The sequence below is a fragment of the Macaca mulatta genome, chromosome 9, assembly GCF_049350105.2.
Source record: "Macaca mulatta isolate MMU2019108-1 chromosome 9, T2T-MMU8v2.0, whole genome shotgun sequence".
Taxonomy (NCBI): Eukaryota; Metazoa; Chordata; class Mammalia; order Primates; family Cercopithecidae; genus Macaca; species Macaca mulatta.
The window spans coordinates 128,453,852-128,470,373 of NC_133414.1; the positions used below are offsets into that span (position 1 = coordinate 128,453,852).

Below are 16,522 nucleotides of genomic sequence, written 5' to 3' on the forward strand. Positions count from 1 at the left end.
ATGAGAACAATGCCTTTGTATATGGAAATACAAATGACTTACAAAAGTCAAAACAATTTTTAAAAGAATAAAATTTAAGGATTTATATTCTGTGATTTCAAAATAGACTAAAATTCTATAGTAATCAAGATAACATGTCACTGCCTTAAAAACAGGCATATAAATAGCTGGAACAGAAGAGAGTCCAGAAATAGAAATGCATGTTGTCAACTGGTTTTCAACAAAGATGGAAAGGCAGTTCAGTGGGAAAAGGAAAGTCTTTTCAATAAGTGGTGCTAGAAGAATTGGACATCCATTCCAAAACAATGATCCTTAACTCTTCACACCATATTGTAAATTAACTCAAAATAGGCATACACCTAAACACAAAAGCTAAAATTATGAATTTCCTAGAAGAAAACATAGGAGAAAATCTTTTCCATCTTGGAATAGGCAATGATTTCTTAGATGGGACACAAGAATCATGAACCGTAAAAAGAAAAACAGACACTTAAGAAAATTAGAAGACAAACAACAGTCTTGGAGAGAATATTTGCACTAATATATCTTCCAATGTACTGTTACCCAGAACATAATGAACTCTAACAACTTAAAAAACAAGAAGGGCAAAAAGCCAATTATAAAAGGGAAAAAAGTTGAACTTCACAATAGAGTACTAATGACCAATGAACATGTGAAAAGATAACATCTTTAGTGATTTGGAAAATACAAATTAAAACGGCAGTGATATATCACTGTATATCCACTTAATTAAAGTTAAAAAGACTGACCATACCAAATGCTGATGAGATTGTGGAGCATCTGATACTCATATGGCAGTGATGGGAATGTAAAATGAATGGTACAATCACTTTAGAAAATTGTTTTGCAGTTTCTTAACAAGCTAAATGTACATTTACCAAACAACCCAGCCACTCCACAATGAGATACTCCAGAGAAATGAAACCTATATCCTAACATTTTTACAGTTTCATTCACAGTAGTCAAAACCTGAACATAACTTAAATGTCCATTAAGAAGTGAATGGTTTGGGAGGCTGAGGCGGGCAGATCACAAGGTCAGGAGTTCAAGACCAGCCTCGCCAACATAGTGAAACCCCGTCTCTACTAAAACTAAAAAAAAATTAGCCAGGCATGGTGGCAGGTGCCTGTAATCCCAGCTACTCGGGAGGCTGAGGCAGGAGAATGGCATGAACCTGGGAGGCGGACATTGCAGTGAGCCAAGATCGTTCCATTGCACTCCAGCCTGGGCGACAGAGTCAGACTCCATCTCAAAAAAGAAAAAAAAAAAAAAAAAAACCAGAAGTGAATGGTTAAACAAAATTGACATACCTGTGGAACGAAATACTTGGCAGTAAAAATGACTAATTCTACTGGCACACTACATGGACCCATTTCAAAATAATATGGTGATTAAAAGGAGCTAGACACATGCAAACTAATCTACAGTAATAGCAAGCGGAACAGTGGTTGCCTGGGTCAAAATGGATGAATGTGAAGGGTCACAAAGAATCTTTGGGGTTGATAGAAATGTACAGTTCCTTGCTTGTGGGCATTTCATAGGTGTCAGTGATTGTCAAAAGTCATGAAATTGTATGCTCTAAATGAATATACTTTATGTAAGTTATTCCTCTATAAAATTAAGAAAAAAAAAGTCCCTGATATCACAAATACTATAGGAGCCCTCTAGTTTGGTTCCCTTTTTCCAGAAATACGGATTTATTTTAAAAGAATTTGTTTTCAGAGTACCTGATATTGTTGGTTTTTTATTCTTTCAGAAAGTCTGTTTCTAGATATTTCATAACATTTTCATATAAAACTTTAATCTCCTTAATAGCAGGGACTTTATTTTGATTAATGTGCTGGCCCCAACAATATGAATGAGATAATAATAAATCGATGACTGCTTCAAAAGGAGAAGCACAAGATGATATGAGAACACATATAAGTAGACTTAAAACTGGCTAGGAAGTTAAGGAAGATTTCCCTGAACAAGTTGCCTTCAGACTGAGGTCTGAAGAATGATACTGATTAGCCAAGTGAGAGATTTGAGTATAGATGTCAGTTAGATAGTTGTAATTTAAGTCAAGAGCTCAGAGATAGTTCTGGGCTAGAGCTATTACATTTTGGGACTCACCTAGAGAGAATTTATTGAAAGAAAATGGACAGTACACTGCAGAACCTCAGGATTTTCAAAAACGTGAGTGAAGAGTCTAAGAAAGCTTCATGAAAGATGGGCGGGAGCTGATGTTACCGAGAGAGAGAGTATTTGAAGGCATGATCAGCCCATGTTGATTGCTGCTGAACTGTCAACTAGAATAAGGACTAAGAAGCAGCAATCGGAAGTCACTGGTGGCCTTCAGGAAAAGGAGCAGATTGAGATAATAAGCAGGGCAAAAGACAAATTATAAGGAGTTGAGCAGAAGGAAGAGCAGAAATGGGATATCTATTAATAAAATTCATTATATTAATAGATTACCATTGGAAAAGCTTGTGATTGTTTTAAAAAAGGCGATGTAGGGGGAAGGAGGGAAAAATGGTGGAGGAGAGGTGAAGGGAGAGGAAGAAGGAGAGAGAGCGAGCTTCAAACTGGCATCATGATTAACAGTGAAACTCTAGAAGTATTTCCATAACAGTAATAAGGGAGGGTATCCAATATCATCACTGTTATATAACAGTGTTCTAAAAGTATCAGACTATAAAATTAGATACACAGTAAATATTGGAAAACAAAGACAAAATTGCCATTAGTTGAAGCTGATATAACTTGATTTCACTGGATTTTGTATGTGTAGTTGTATCCTCCACCATTCTTCCCTCCCTCCCACTACATCTCCTTTTTGAGACGTTTGTATTTCCAACTGTCATCTATTAATGTAATGAATTTTATTTAGATATATCCTATCACTAACCTTACTTAGCTGTGCACTCTTAGTCTTCTAATGTATTACTAAATTTTATTTGATAATATCTTCTTTAAGATTTTGCATCAGTATATGTGAGATTAATCTTTGTGTGTATATTATGTTGATTTCACAAAAAGCATACTGATGCTTCCTTCTTTCTCTGCTTGGAAAAATGCACATACTATAATTACCTATTCCTTCAAAGTTCAAAAAAATTAACCTATGAAACTGTTTGTGGCAACTCTTCTTGGTGGTGGTGGTGGTGGTGGTGGTGGTGGTGGTGGTGGTGGTGGTGGAGAAATAAGTTGTTCAAATTTTAAGCAGATATTAGAGCTGTTGACTTCCCAGAGCAGTTTAGCTTCCATTTGTCTTCTTACCTGTCAGTGTTTGCTCTTCCATTCCCACTTCTAATTTGTGCCACATCTGTTATTTTCTGACACTTGACTTTTCTCCTCTTTCTTCCTTCATTCTGACCTTGCCCACTGAGGCCCACAACTGTGATTATTAGTCAGCCAGTTTCATTGGTTTTGAATAATCTCCATTTTTAACTTCATAGCTATTTTTATATTAATACTATTTTCTGCTACTCAGTAGTTTTTCCCACTGCCAGATGTTATCTTTGATTTACTATTTTTTAACTACAGGATTAGTGCCTGTTCTTACTCCTTGAGGTTGCCAAAATGTGAACATCCATTTTTTATGAAGATATTAATACTGTACTATTGTATTAAGCCTCTTAGGTTATGTTCTGTTTAAATATGGCAAACCAAGCTTTTCAACCTGTTTTGCCATCCCTGCAGCATCTCCACCTTCCAGCCTCACGCAGCAGCTTCTTTGTGCTAAAGGCATGCTGCCCTCTTTTGTGTTCCTAGATCGTACCTTGCTTCTTCCTGCCTCAGGACCGTTGACTGTGTTCTATTTGGAATACTTTTTTAATCCTTTATCTAGTTTATGGGTTCCCAACCCCTGGGCCAGTACTGGTCCATGGCCTGTTACGAAGCAAGCCACATAGCAGGAGGTGAGTGGTGGGTGAGTGAGCAAAGCTTCATCTGTATTTACAGCAACTCCCCATCACTCACATTACCACCTGAGCTCTGCCTCCTGTCAGATCAGCAGTGGCATTAGATTCTTGAGCATAAACCCTCTCATGAACTGTGCATGTGAGGAATGTAGGTTGCATGCTCCTTATGATAATCTAATGGCTGATGATTTGCCACTGTCTCCCATCACCCCCAGATGGGACGGTCTAGTTGCAGTGAAACAAGCTCAGGGATCCCACTGATTCTACATTATGGTGAGTTGTGTGATTATTTCATTATAGATTATAATATAATAAAAATAGAAATAAAGTGCACAATAATGTAATGCAATTGAATCATCCTGAAGCCACCCCCTCCCCTTCCCCCAGTGCATGGAAAAATTGTCTTCCACAAAAACAGTCCCTGGTGCCAAAAAAGGTTGGGGACTGGTGATCTAGTTAACTTCGTCATTCTGATCTCATCTCAAATGTTACATCCTCAGGAAATACTTCTGTGATACTCCACCCTCCCAATTCCATATTAGGTCAGCTCCTCTGGTTATATTCTCTCATTGCCCTCTGTGCTTTTTCTTCAAAGCATTGTAATTACACACTTGTATGATTATTCCTGTCTGTTTCTTCCACTAAAGTATAAACTTTCACAGAGAGAGGAACTACATTTGCTTACAAATGTATTTCTGAAACGTGCTTAGTTTATTCACTCATTCGGTAATACTTGTGCACTTCTTGTGTATCAGGCATTTTTATAGGACCTGGTGTTACTGTAGTGACCAAGAAAAGAAGAAAAAAATCCCTGCCCTTGTCCAGTATGAGAGATGGAAGAAAGAGAGGGAGAGGAGAAAAATAAGGGAGGGAAGAGGGATGGATAGATAAGGGGTGGGGTGCAGTGGGGTGTGTGGTACAGTTTTACATAGATGTCCAGGAAAAGCCTCATTGATAAGGCAAGTTTTGAATAAGACCTGAAAGAGGTAATAGAATAAACCAAGTGAATACCTGGGGGAAGAGCATTTCACAGAGAAGGAATATCTGATGCAAATCACCTGAAGGGAGATTGTGCCTAATCGTTTTTGAGGAAAGGCAGAGCCTAAGACATTTAGAGTAAAAAGAGAGGTCATGAGATCAGAGAGGTGACAGGAATCCAGATATTTTAAAACCTTGTGGGTCATTCTAAAGACTTTAACTGAAGTGAGATCAGAAGCCATTGGAGGACTCAAGCAAAGGAGCGAAGGGTCTCACATTTGAATAGGATTACTTTGACTGCTATTGAGAACACACTTAAGGGAGGTAAAAGCAGAAACAGAAACCTAGAAAACGGTGGCCATAATCCAGTTGAGAGATGATGAGTAGCTGGATCAGGGATGCAGCATAGAAGTGGTAAGTGGTATTCAGGTTCGAAATATGTTTTGAAGGTAGCAAGCAGGATTTCAAGACGCACTTGATGTGGAACATGAGAGAAAGAAGTGTTAAGGCGGACTTTAAGGTTTTTGACCTGAGAAACTAGAAAGGTGGAATAATTGATATTCAATATATCTGTTTGTAAAATGACTGAATATTTATTTTAAACATCTGGTAATTCATAGATAAAAGTTCATCACTTTTGGCTTCGAAATAATGTTGGTCATAATGTTTTTCTCAAAATGTTCCTCTTACTCGTTTCTCCCAGTTGTTGAATTCATTTTTCTTAGATGTGAGATAAGCAATATATGACACTTTTTCCTTGCTTGGCAATATCCTTTAATGATTGGCAATGTACATATGAGAAAAACAACTTACATGTTAAAAGATGTAAATTAATTTTGATTGTCTTAGTTGGTTTAATATTCATAACCATAAAAGCTAGCTGTTGATTAGAACGTTGTGGGTTTTAGGCCGTGGAAGAAATTAAAACGTGATTACCACATCAATTATACCTAAATAAAGCTGTAAATAAAAATAACAACAAAATAATAGTGAGACAATAAACAAGTGGGAAAAAAGTTATCAGCACAAACACAGTGTTTATTCTTTTCTGTTCTGTAAGCCTCATAAGAAATTGGCATATTTGTTTTATTTTTTTTCTTTAAAGGGTTAGTCTTTAGACTTACCTTTTTCATTTAGCCTAAAGTGTCAGGATTAAGAAAAATATATTTCAGAAACATTTAAATCCAGTATTTCTCCATTATTCTTGCCTAAGTTTTAGAAAGATATTTTTGTCATAGAATGTCTGATAAATCGATTAATAATGAATAAAATATTGTATCTTTTTTAATCTGTTGAATATTGTGTTATGGTATTCTGGATTCCCTCTATTAAATATTAGTGTGTAGTTATATTTATATTTTAAACTTTTGTTTATTAAGGGAGCAGAAGCATAAATGTGAATGTATTTTCTTTTCATTGAATTGTCCACTTTCAGTTACCTATACTAGTGGACAAAAACATTGTGAATAATCAAAAATATTTAAAGTCAATTAAATGATTTATTTTAGTGTTGTTCAACATGCTTTCTTGAGCATCTACTGTATATACTACATCAGGCACTGTACAGAAATTGGGATTTAAAGTTGAATGAGGCATAGTTCCTGTTTTCAGGGAGCTTGTGATCTAATGTGGAAGAGAGACAAGTAAAAGGATAATTTAAATATTATGTGGAGAACTTTTACTTATCGTCATGAGGAATAATTTTATGGAATTTTCCCTTCTGTTATAACTAAAAGACTGAAGAAAATAATATGAAAAATTACTTTTAGATATTGAGGACAAGAGAGTACAGGAGCATGATCCCTGAGAGAAGGGAAACAAATGAGGTAAGCCCTAATTGTGCAAGCCTTCTCACTGGATACAGTTTTTGGATAGTAGCACTGGGAGGAGGAACTTAAGCAATGCAAAATGGTCTGAGTTGTGGAAACAAAGACTGGAATTTAGGGAGGCCAAGTTAGCTAGAATTTTCAGGACAATGTACTTGAGAGGACAGATCTACACAGAGAAAAAGCTCCGGAAGTCTGGATTGAGATCCTCTTGAGTCTTTGGATGTACTTGAACCTGCGTATACAGATGGGAAACTCCACTGAGCTGAGTAAAGAAAAACTACTGGGGAGCAATACGGTGGACAATTCTAAGAGCTCATATGGGAATGGAAGACATTCATGTTCCATCTTGTCATAATAGAAATATTTCGTTAAACAGAAGAGCTCTGCCTTAATAGCAGGATTAAATTAAATTAAATATTCTTCTAGACCTACCCTAAAAAACTCTTATAAACAAGACTTGCACATGACCCATAAGTAGCTTACATCAACATCCTTTATGGGAAGATAACAAAACTCATTTAACAAAATAGTAAACACAATGTCTGGTATACAGTCAAAAATTACTAGACATGTAAAAAAGCCACAAATTATAACTCAGAGCAAGGAGGAAATTTGTTCAATAGTAACATACCTAGAAATGATATAGATGATGCAATTAGAAGGAAAAATAATTAAAACTTCTAGAAATATTCTAAATGTACTCAAGGACGTGAGCATAATGAGGAACTAAATGGAAGATATAAAAATAACCAAAGACACAGAAGAAACATTTGACAAAATTCAATAACTTTCATAATAAAACCACTCAGTAAACTAGGGATAGAAGGAACTTTCGTCAACCTGATAGATGGCATCTATAGAAAAACCCACAGCTGATGTCGTTCTTAATGACAATGGAATGAATGTTTCACCTCTAAGATCAGAAACAAGACAAGGATATCTACTCTTACAACTTCTAATCAACATTATAATGGGGGGTTTTAGGCAGAGCAATTAGGAATCAAAAAAGAAAAAAAAATCCATGTTGGAAAGGAAGAGGTAAAACTATCTCTATTCAAAGATAACATGATCTTGTATATAGAAACCATAAGGAATCTACTGGAAAACTATTAGAGCTAATAAACAAGGCCAGGCACGGTGACTCATGCCTGTAATCCCAGCACTTTGGGAGACCGAGGTGGGTGGATCACTAGGTCAGGAGATTGAGACCGTCCTGGCTAACCTAGTGAAATCCCATCTCTACTAAAAATACAAAAATTAGCCAGGCATGGTGGCGGGCACCTGTAGTCCCAGCTAGTCAGGAGGCTGAGGCAGGAGAATGGCATGAACCTGGGAGGTGGAGCTTGCAGTGAGCCAAGATCACGCCACTGCACTCCAGCCTGGGCAACAGAGTGAATGTGTACATCCACCTCATACCATACACAAAAATTAACTCAAAATGGATCAGACACCTAAATATAAGAGCTAAAAATGAAAAACTCTTACAAGAAAATACAGGTGTAACTTTTCATGAGCTTGGATTAGGGAATGGTTTATTTTAGATATGCACAAGCAATAAAGTATAGATAAATTGGACTTCATTAAAGTTAAAAACTCTTGTGTTTCAAAGGATACTATCAAGGAAGTAAAAAGACGACCACAAAATGGGAGAAAATATTTGCAAATCATATAGAAGGGACTTGTATCCAGAACATACTAAAAACTCTTATAACTTAATAAAAAGATAACCCAATTTAAAAATGGACAAAGGAATTTAATAGACATTTCCCAAAAAAGCTATACAAAGCCCCTTCCAGTAGGGGCTTGTCTTCCAGGACAGTATGTGGAGGAGAAAGACAGTGGCATTGATAATCCTGACCTTGTGTGGGCCTAGCCTAATTATATGTGTTTGAGTCTTATTTACAACAAAGTTTAAAAAGAAAACAATATTTTTATACAACTGTATGACATATTTTTTTGAGCAACATGAAAAGTTGCTCACATTATTAGTTATGAGGGAAAGGCAAATCAAGACCGCAGTGAGATCCCACTAATGTGACTATAATAAAGGTGGACAGTAATAGTGTTGGCAAGAATATGGAGAAATTGGAGAAATGTAAAATGATGCAACTGCTTTGGAAACAGTTTGGCCATTTCTCAAAGCATTAAACCTAGAGTTACTATCTGATTCAGTGATTCCACTTCTAGGTATTTAAGACAATTGCAAACATGTCCACACAAGACCTTGTACAGTTGTGCACCACATAACGGCATTTCAGTCAATAAAAGACCATGTATGACAGTGGTGCAATAAGATTATAATGGAGCTGAAAAAATTCCTATTGCCTAGTGACATTGTGGCACAACATATTACATGTTTTTGTGATTGTAGTGTAAACAAACCTATTGTGCTGCCAGTCATATAAAAGTATAGCACATACAATTATGAACAGTACATAATACTTGATAAAGATAATAAATTACTATGTTATTGGTTTATGTATTATTATACTTTTTATAGTTATTAGAGTATATTCCTCCTACTTATTAAAAAAACGTTAACTGTAAAACAGCCTCAGGCAGGTCCTGTAAGAATTATTCTAGAAGGCATCGTTATCGTAGAAGATGACAGCTCCGGGCCAGGTTTGGTGGCTCATGACTGTAATCCAAGCACTTTGGGAGGCCAAGGCAGGCAGATTGCCTGAACTCAGGAGTTCGAGACCAGCCTGGGCAACATGGTGAAACCCCGTTTCTACTAAAATACAAAAAATTAGCCAGGCATGGTGGCATGCACCTGTACTCCCAGCTACTTGGAAGGCCAAGGCAGGAGAATTGCTTGAACCCAGGAGGCAGAGGTTGCAGTGAGCCGAGATCGTGCCACTGCACTCCAGCCTGGGTGACAGAGTGAGACTCCATGTCAAAAAAAGAATAATAATAATAAATAAAAGAAAATGACAGCCCCATGTTATTGCCCCCGAGGACCTTCCAGTAGGGGCTTGTCTTCCAGGACAAGATGATGTGGAGGTGAAAGATAGTGGTATTGATGATCCTGACCTTGTGTTGGCCTAAGCTAATTGTGTGTATTTGTGTCTTAGTTTTTTACAAAACAAAAGTTTCAGAAGTAAGAAATACTGTATTTTACACCTGTACTGTATATTTGTTTTAAGCTAAGTGTTATTACAAGTCAGAATGTTTTTAAAAAGTTTCTTTAAAAAGTTAAAGTGAAAGTTAATTTATTATTGAAAAAAGAAAAATATTTTTAAAGTAGTGTAGCCTAAGCATAGTGTTGGTAAAGTCTAGGGCAGTGTACAGTAATGTCGTGGGCCTGTGCATTCACTCACCACTCACTTATTGACTCACTCAAAGCAACTTCCAGTACTACAAGCTCCATTCATGGTAAGTATCTTACACAGGAGTACCATTTTTTATCTTTTATACTGTATTTGTGCTGTACCTTTTCTAGGCTTAGATATGTTTAGATACACAAATGCTTATTACTGTGTTCCAGTCGCCTCTAGTGTTCAGTACAGTAACATGCTGTATAGGTTTGTAACCTAGGAGCAATAGGCTATACAGTATAGCCTATGTGTGTAGTAGGCTATCCCATCTAAGTGTGTGTGAGTACACTTGATGTTGTTCTCACAACAACATAATCACCTAAGGACTTACTTCTCAGAACATGTCCCTGTTGTCAGACAACACATGGCTGTACATGAATGTTCATAGCATTATTCATTGTAGCGAAAAAGTGGAAACAACCCAAATGTCAATCACCTAAGGAATCCAAAAACAAAACATGGGCATATCTATGCAGTGGAATTATATTCAGGCATCAAATAAATGAAACACTGACGCATGCTACAAAAGGGTAGACCTTGCAATCATTAATGCTAAGTGATAGAAGCCAGACGCAAAAGACCACATATTGTATGATTCCATTGTTGTGAAATGTCCAGAATAGGCAAATCTGTGTAGACAGAAAATAGATTGGTGGTTGCCTAGGGCTGGCAGAGCTAGGGGAAATTTGGAGTGACTGCTAACAGGTATGGGGTTTCTTTGGTGGGGGGAGTGAAATGTTCCAAAATTATATAATGGCAATTGGATGCACATATCTGTGAAAATACTAAATCCCAATGAATTGTACACTTTAAAAGGATGAATTATGTGGTATGTGAATTATATCAATAAAAATTGTTTGTAAAAGGAACCAAAGGGGCTCTAAAAGTTAGAAAATACAATATCTGGGCCAGATGCAGTGGCTCACACCTGTAATCCCAGCACTTTGGGAGGCCAAGGCAGGCAGAACACGAGGTCAGGAGTTCGAGACCAGCCTGGCCAACATGGTGAAACCACATGCCTATAAAAATACAAAAATTAGCCAGACATGGTGGCGAGCACCTGTAATCCCAGCTACTTAGGAGGCTGTGGCAGGAGAACTGCCTGAACCCGGGAGGCAAAGGTTGCAGTTAGCCGAGATGGTGCCACTGCACTCCAGCCTGGGCAACAGAGCAAGACTCCATCTCAGAAAAAAAGAAAAGAAAGAGAAAGGAAGGGGGGAGGAGGGGGGGGAGGAGGAGGGGGGGAGGGAGGAAGGAAGGAAGGAAGGAAGGAAGGAAGGAAGGAAGGAAGGAAGGAAGGAAAGAAGGAAGGAAGGAAATCAATCTGATATGAAAAACTTCCTGGAAGAGATTAAGGGCAGATCAGAGGCTGCAGAAGAAGAGACCAGTGAATTTACAGATAACTTAAAAAATTGAAACAGAGGGAAACAAAAGACTTCAAAAAACTACAAAGGTCCTCAGAGACATGTGGAACAATATAAAAGAATCTAATAAAGTGTAAGTGGAGTTCCAGAAATTATGGCAGAAGAGAAATAATATTTGAAAATTTAGGAGATGAGTCTTAAAGGATGAATTGGGATTTGTCATGAGAATAAAGGGAGCAAGGGCGTTTTAGGTAGAATAAACAATATTAGCAATATTGTGAAAGCTTGTAGCCATATTGTGAGTACTATGCAATGTCATTTTAAATGTGTTTTAGTTATGAAGGATAATTTTCTTATTTGGAACTTTATTTCACTAAGTGATACTACATATTTTGAATTCTCTTTTGGTAGACTAACCATCTGCTAACTTTTTTGTATCCAGCTGGTGGTTAATAAGTTCTGGTCAGTTTCTTAAAAAGAGTTACTAGTTGGCCAGGGGAAGCTAGTTGGGGCTTAAAATTAACCATACACTGCTTAGATTTTTACTACATGAGAAAATGTTAATAATTGCTGACATGTAAGGCAAAGCCTAAATGCTTAAAATAGATTTTTTGCATTTGTTTATTTTTATATTTCTTTTTAGAGTTTTTAGGATTGATTTTTTTCTATTTCTGTGAAGAATACCATTGGAATTTTCATGAGGATTGCATTGACTCTGTATATTACTTTGGGTAGTATGGATATTTTAACAATGTTAATTCTTCCAATCCATAGACATGAATATCTTTTCACTTATTTGTGTTGCCTTCACTTTCTTTCATCTATGTTTTATAGATTTTAGTGTACAGGTCTTTTACTTTCTTGGTTAAATTTATTTCTAAGTATTTTATTTTTGATGCTTTTGTATCTGTTTCTAGAAATGAAGTCAATGGAACATGATAGTAGCCAGCTAAATGAACTTCAAAAACAAAAGAGTGAATTGATACAAGAATTATTTACTCTCCAAAGAAAACTTAAAGGTATTACCTTCATGAGTTAGCTTATTTTGCTGATAAATATAGTTATATACACATGGTAAGGGCATATTATTCTTTTAAAATATATTAACCTGTTGTGATATAGTGCTATTATTGGTACTAAAAAAGAAATAGATAAAACAGTCATCAGTGTGAGATCTGGTATTTTTAATGTTGCAAATCTTTTTTTTTTTTTTTTTTTTTTTTTTTTTTTTTTTTTTTTTTGAGACGGAGTCTCGCTCTGTCGCCCAGGCTGGAGTGCAGTGGCCGGATCTCAGCTCACTTCAACCTCCGCCTCCCGGGTTTACGCCATTCTCCCGCCTTAGCCTCCCGAGTAGCTGGGACTACAGGCGCCTGCCACCTCGCCCGGCTAGTTTTTTTTTTGTATTTTTTTTAGTAGAGACGGGGTTTCACTGTGTTAGCCAGGATGGTCTCGATCTCCTGACCTCGTGATCCGCCCGTCTCGGCCTCCCAAAGTGCTGGGATTACAGGCTTGAGCCACCGCGCCCGGCCTTAATGTTGCAAATCTTTTAAAGATCTTTTTTGTGCATGTAATTGCTATATTAACATAGAAAATAAAAATCATTAGTATATAAATTTTATATGCAAGCACCAAAAATTAGGGTATTTTTCTTATGAGTGAATAAAGATAATCTTTATGTTTAATTTTCAAAAGATTGCAACTATTTTTTAATTTGTTTAGTTTTTGAAGATGAAAAGAATGAATCCATTTGTACTACCAAATATCTAGAGGCAGAAAAAATAAAAATCAATGAAAAGCCTCAAAATGATGCAGAATGCTTAAGGTAAGAGTTTCCTATTATATTTGGCATAAATCAGGTTAATTTTTCAAGTTAAATAGATTTCAGTATAAAGCTAAGTGCATCAATTATTAATTTAAAGTTCCAGATGAAGACATTATTTTTTTCTCTGTGTATTCTGACGCATGCTAATAAGGAAACACTTCGGGGCTAGAAAGTGCTACACATAAGTTCATGACGCATTGGGTTGATGATTGATAATAGTGAAATTAATTTTATCTTTTCTTGAGACTCAGTATTTTTCCCATCCCAAGAGATAAGACAACTCTCCTTTCTGTTATTCCTAACTTTTGGCGGCAAATGATTGAAATTACTTTTCATCTTTCTAGATTCCAGCGGTGTGAGGAAATCAGACTGCTATTTTACTTGACATTTGTTTCTTTGGTTTTGTTCTTAAAAAGTGAAAATGTATTTTCTGTATGAATTATTTAGATGATTTTTGTGCATTTAGATAATAAATATATGATATTTGAAATGACATAGTCATAAACACAAGGAGAAAAGACCTCAAGTTTTAAAATTTGACTCTCATTAATTAACAATTTAGTGTTACCTTTGCTGGCTTAATTTTAAAGAAGTTCCTGTACTTTCTAGGTTTCATATAAGAAAAGAAACCTCATTACTGGATCTATGAAGAAGCAAAAGAAGGCTTCTTTCACATAAATTGTATAGGAAATATGTCCACTAGAGCCAAACAAATGCTTCATATTAGCAGTGTATTACCTTAGGCAATAATTTTAGTAGATTGTGAGAAAATATTTGCAATTTAATTTTATATTAAGTTTTATAAGCATAAACTATCAATCTCTTGGGTGATATGTGTGATGCAAAATGGGTTTCAATAATGACAATCTGCTCATTGATTTTTTTTGCACTTTTAAAAATGGTGATGCCCACTGGTATCATTCAAGTTAGTAGTGTGAGGGCTTCCAATCTGAACTCCAGTTTTGCGGGTTTATCACTCAGTCATAAAAATGTGCTCTGGGTTAAAATTAAACACACAAAGTCTGTTAGAGAATGCTTTTTCCTTCACAAATGACGACTTAGGAAATTTGGATAGAAAGAAGTATCAGTGCATGTATTTAGTCCATTAATTGCATTTTAGCAGTTATTAAATTAAATGCCAATATTTATGAATTCCTACTTTTCATTTATTGATATGTGTACTTAGTTTCCCAATTAGCATGTTTCATAAGTTTTCCCAAGTGTGAAGAGTGAAGTCAAAGTACTGAGTATAAATATTTTAGGAAAGAAGACTATCAGTCTTACAATTAATGCAATAACAAGAAACTAATGATGTCAAAAACAATAAGACATTCAGCTTCATCATGAAGGCCAAAATTAAGTTGACTTTGTTAGTGAATTTTGGGATAGAATAGTCTTTTTCATCTCTGTGTTCAAATGTATATGGAATTCCATAATAGTTGCATTTCTCTTAATTTCTCAGGTTTGACTTCTAATGGAGTAGATGTTATTTTTATAGCAGGATTTCTCAAACTTTGTCTTGTTGGCATTTTAGACCAGATTATTCTTTGTTGTCAGGGGCTGTTCTATGCATTGTGAGATGTTTAGTAGCAACCCTGTCCTCTACCCGCTAGATGCAGTAGCACTCTGCATTCACCAGTTGTGGCAACCAAAAAAGTCTCCAGACATTGCAAAATGTCCGCTGGGGGAGGGGGTGGCAAAGTCCCCCCAACCTGAGAACCAGCTTTATTTTAAGGTTATTATGACTTCTATGTTCATTAACTTTAACCAGTAAGACAGCAATTACAGAGGAAATCTGTAATATTAGTTAATCTCTATGAGCTTATTGTTTCCAGTTTTAATAATTAGACAACTTTAATATATGTTTTATTTTGTGTATATTGAAATTCTTTTATAATGATTATGGTTCATATTTTAAAGCTTAGTATGCCATGTTCAGGTTATTTGTTGGACTCTATCTTGATGTTATCCATTAGTATTAGTGTAGAGAACCAGTGTTTCACAGTTTAGTGGTCTCTGCTTTAGGTAACCTCTGCATTCACAATGGTTTAATGGTTCACATTCAGAATGATTTAATAGTCTCTGCTTTAGATAATCTGTCTTTATTTATAAGTATCAAGATGTTTGTTTATTTAAAAATTCTGTTTTGAAGAGTAAATGTGTAACACACATTTAAGCAGCTAACTTACAGAATATTGCTATGATTAACACTTAAGCCATAGGTTAGGTTAATTCATCAGAAACCTCCCAAAGAGGTGTGACTGATTGATTATGACTGATCTGTTTTTTTTCATATAGTGTAGGGAGAACAGAAATAATAAAGATCAGAGTCTTAAGAGGCAGTAAGCATAGTGGTTAAACCCTTTTGAATCCCAGGTGTCCCTCCACTTCTGGTTCATCTTTCTTTCAGTCTTTGCATCTTGCACAGTCCAGGGCACATGGTGTTCAATAAATATTTGTTCCGGTAATTGAGTCTACATATAATTGAATTTTCACTATGAAAAGATTAAAGTTCTCTTCATATATTTTCAGTGTTATTTGCAAAGACATGATGTATTCCAACCACTGGGATAGTGCCACTTTCAAAGGGATTGTTTTCACTCCTATGTTTTTCTTCAATGTGGAAAAAGCTTTACAAGTTTAATCATGCTGACCTCCCCTTAGTCCCTCATTCTCTTATCCTAATGTGTAGAGGAGTGACACAGTCTGATCGGTGAATTTGGAAAGGCAAACTGGAAAACGTGGAGCCCAGCCCCTTTCTTTTCCCCGTCTCTTTGGAACATGGCCTGCCTCAGAGAGCGTGTTTTCCCACTCTGCTTCTCCATCTCTTAAGTTTTATCGTTGCTGGACTCCACAAGAGAAAGCCTGTGGAGTCCACTGCTACCTTTAATGGTGTGAGTTAAGTTAGTCTAACATTGGAGTTTGATATTAGCAAACCCTTTCCTACATATTTAAGCCACATTTTCCAGTGTCTGCTATATCAGTAATACATGTGGAATTTTTGCATGCTTTCTGCCTTTCTTATTTTTTGATTGGGCAGATTTCAGGCAGGAAAGAAGAGTGTTATATATTAGGCCTCTGTAAACCCCCAAACCTATTATTCTTATTATTATTATTTGCGACAAAGTGTTGCTGTGTATCCTAGAGCAAGGGATTACAGGCATGCACCACCACACCTGACTAATTTTTATATTTTTAGTAAAGACAGAGTTTCACCATGTTGGCCAGACTGGTCTCGAACTCCTGACCTCAAGTGATACACCTGCCTCGGCCTCCCAAAGTGTTA

General features: G+C 36.2%; 1 protein-coding gene across 3 annotated transcripts in view; it reads left to right on the forward strand.

Annotated features, from left to right (window-relative positions):
- Window positions 1-16,522, forward strand: part of CCDC172 (coiled-coil domain containing 172) — a 56,396-nt gene that overhangs the window by 21,263 nt on the left and 18,611 nt on the right. For all 3 annotated transcript variants that reach the window (XM_015148163.3, XM_028853350.2, NM_001193986.2), the window contains 2 exons: window positions 12,332-12,433; window positions 13,134-13,236. In XM_015148163.3, coding sequence (XP_015003649.1) covers window positions 12,332-12,433; window positions 13,134-13,236 — 205 coding nt within the window. The remainder of the gene's footprint in view (window positions 1-12,331; window positions 12,434-13,133; window positions 13,237-16,522) is intronic.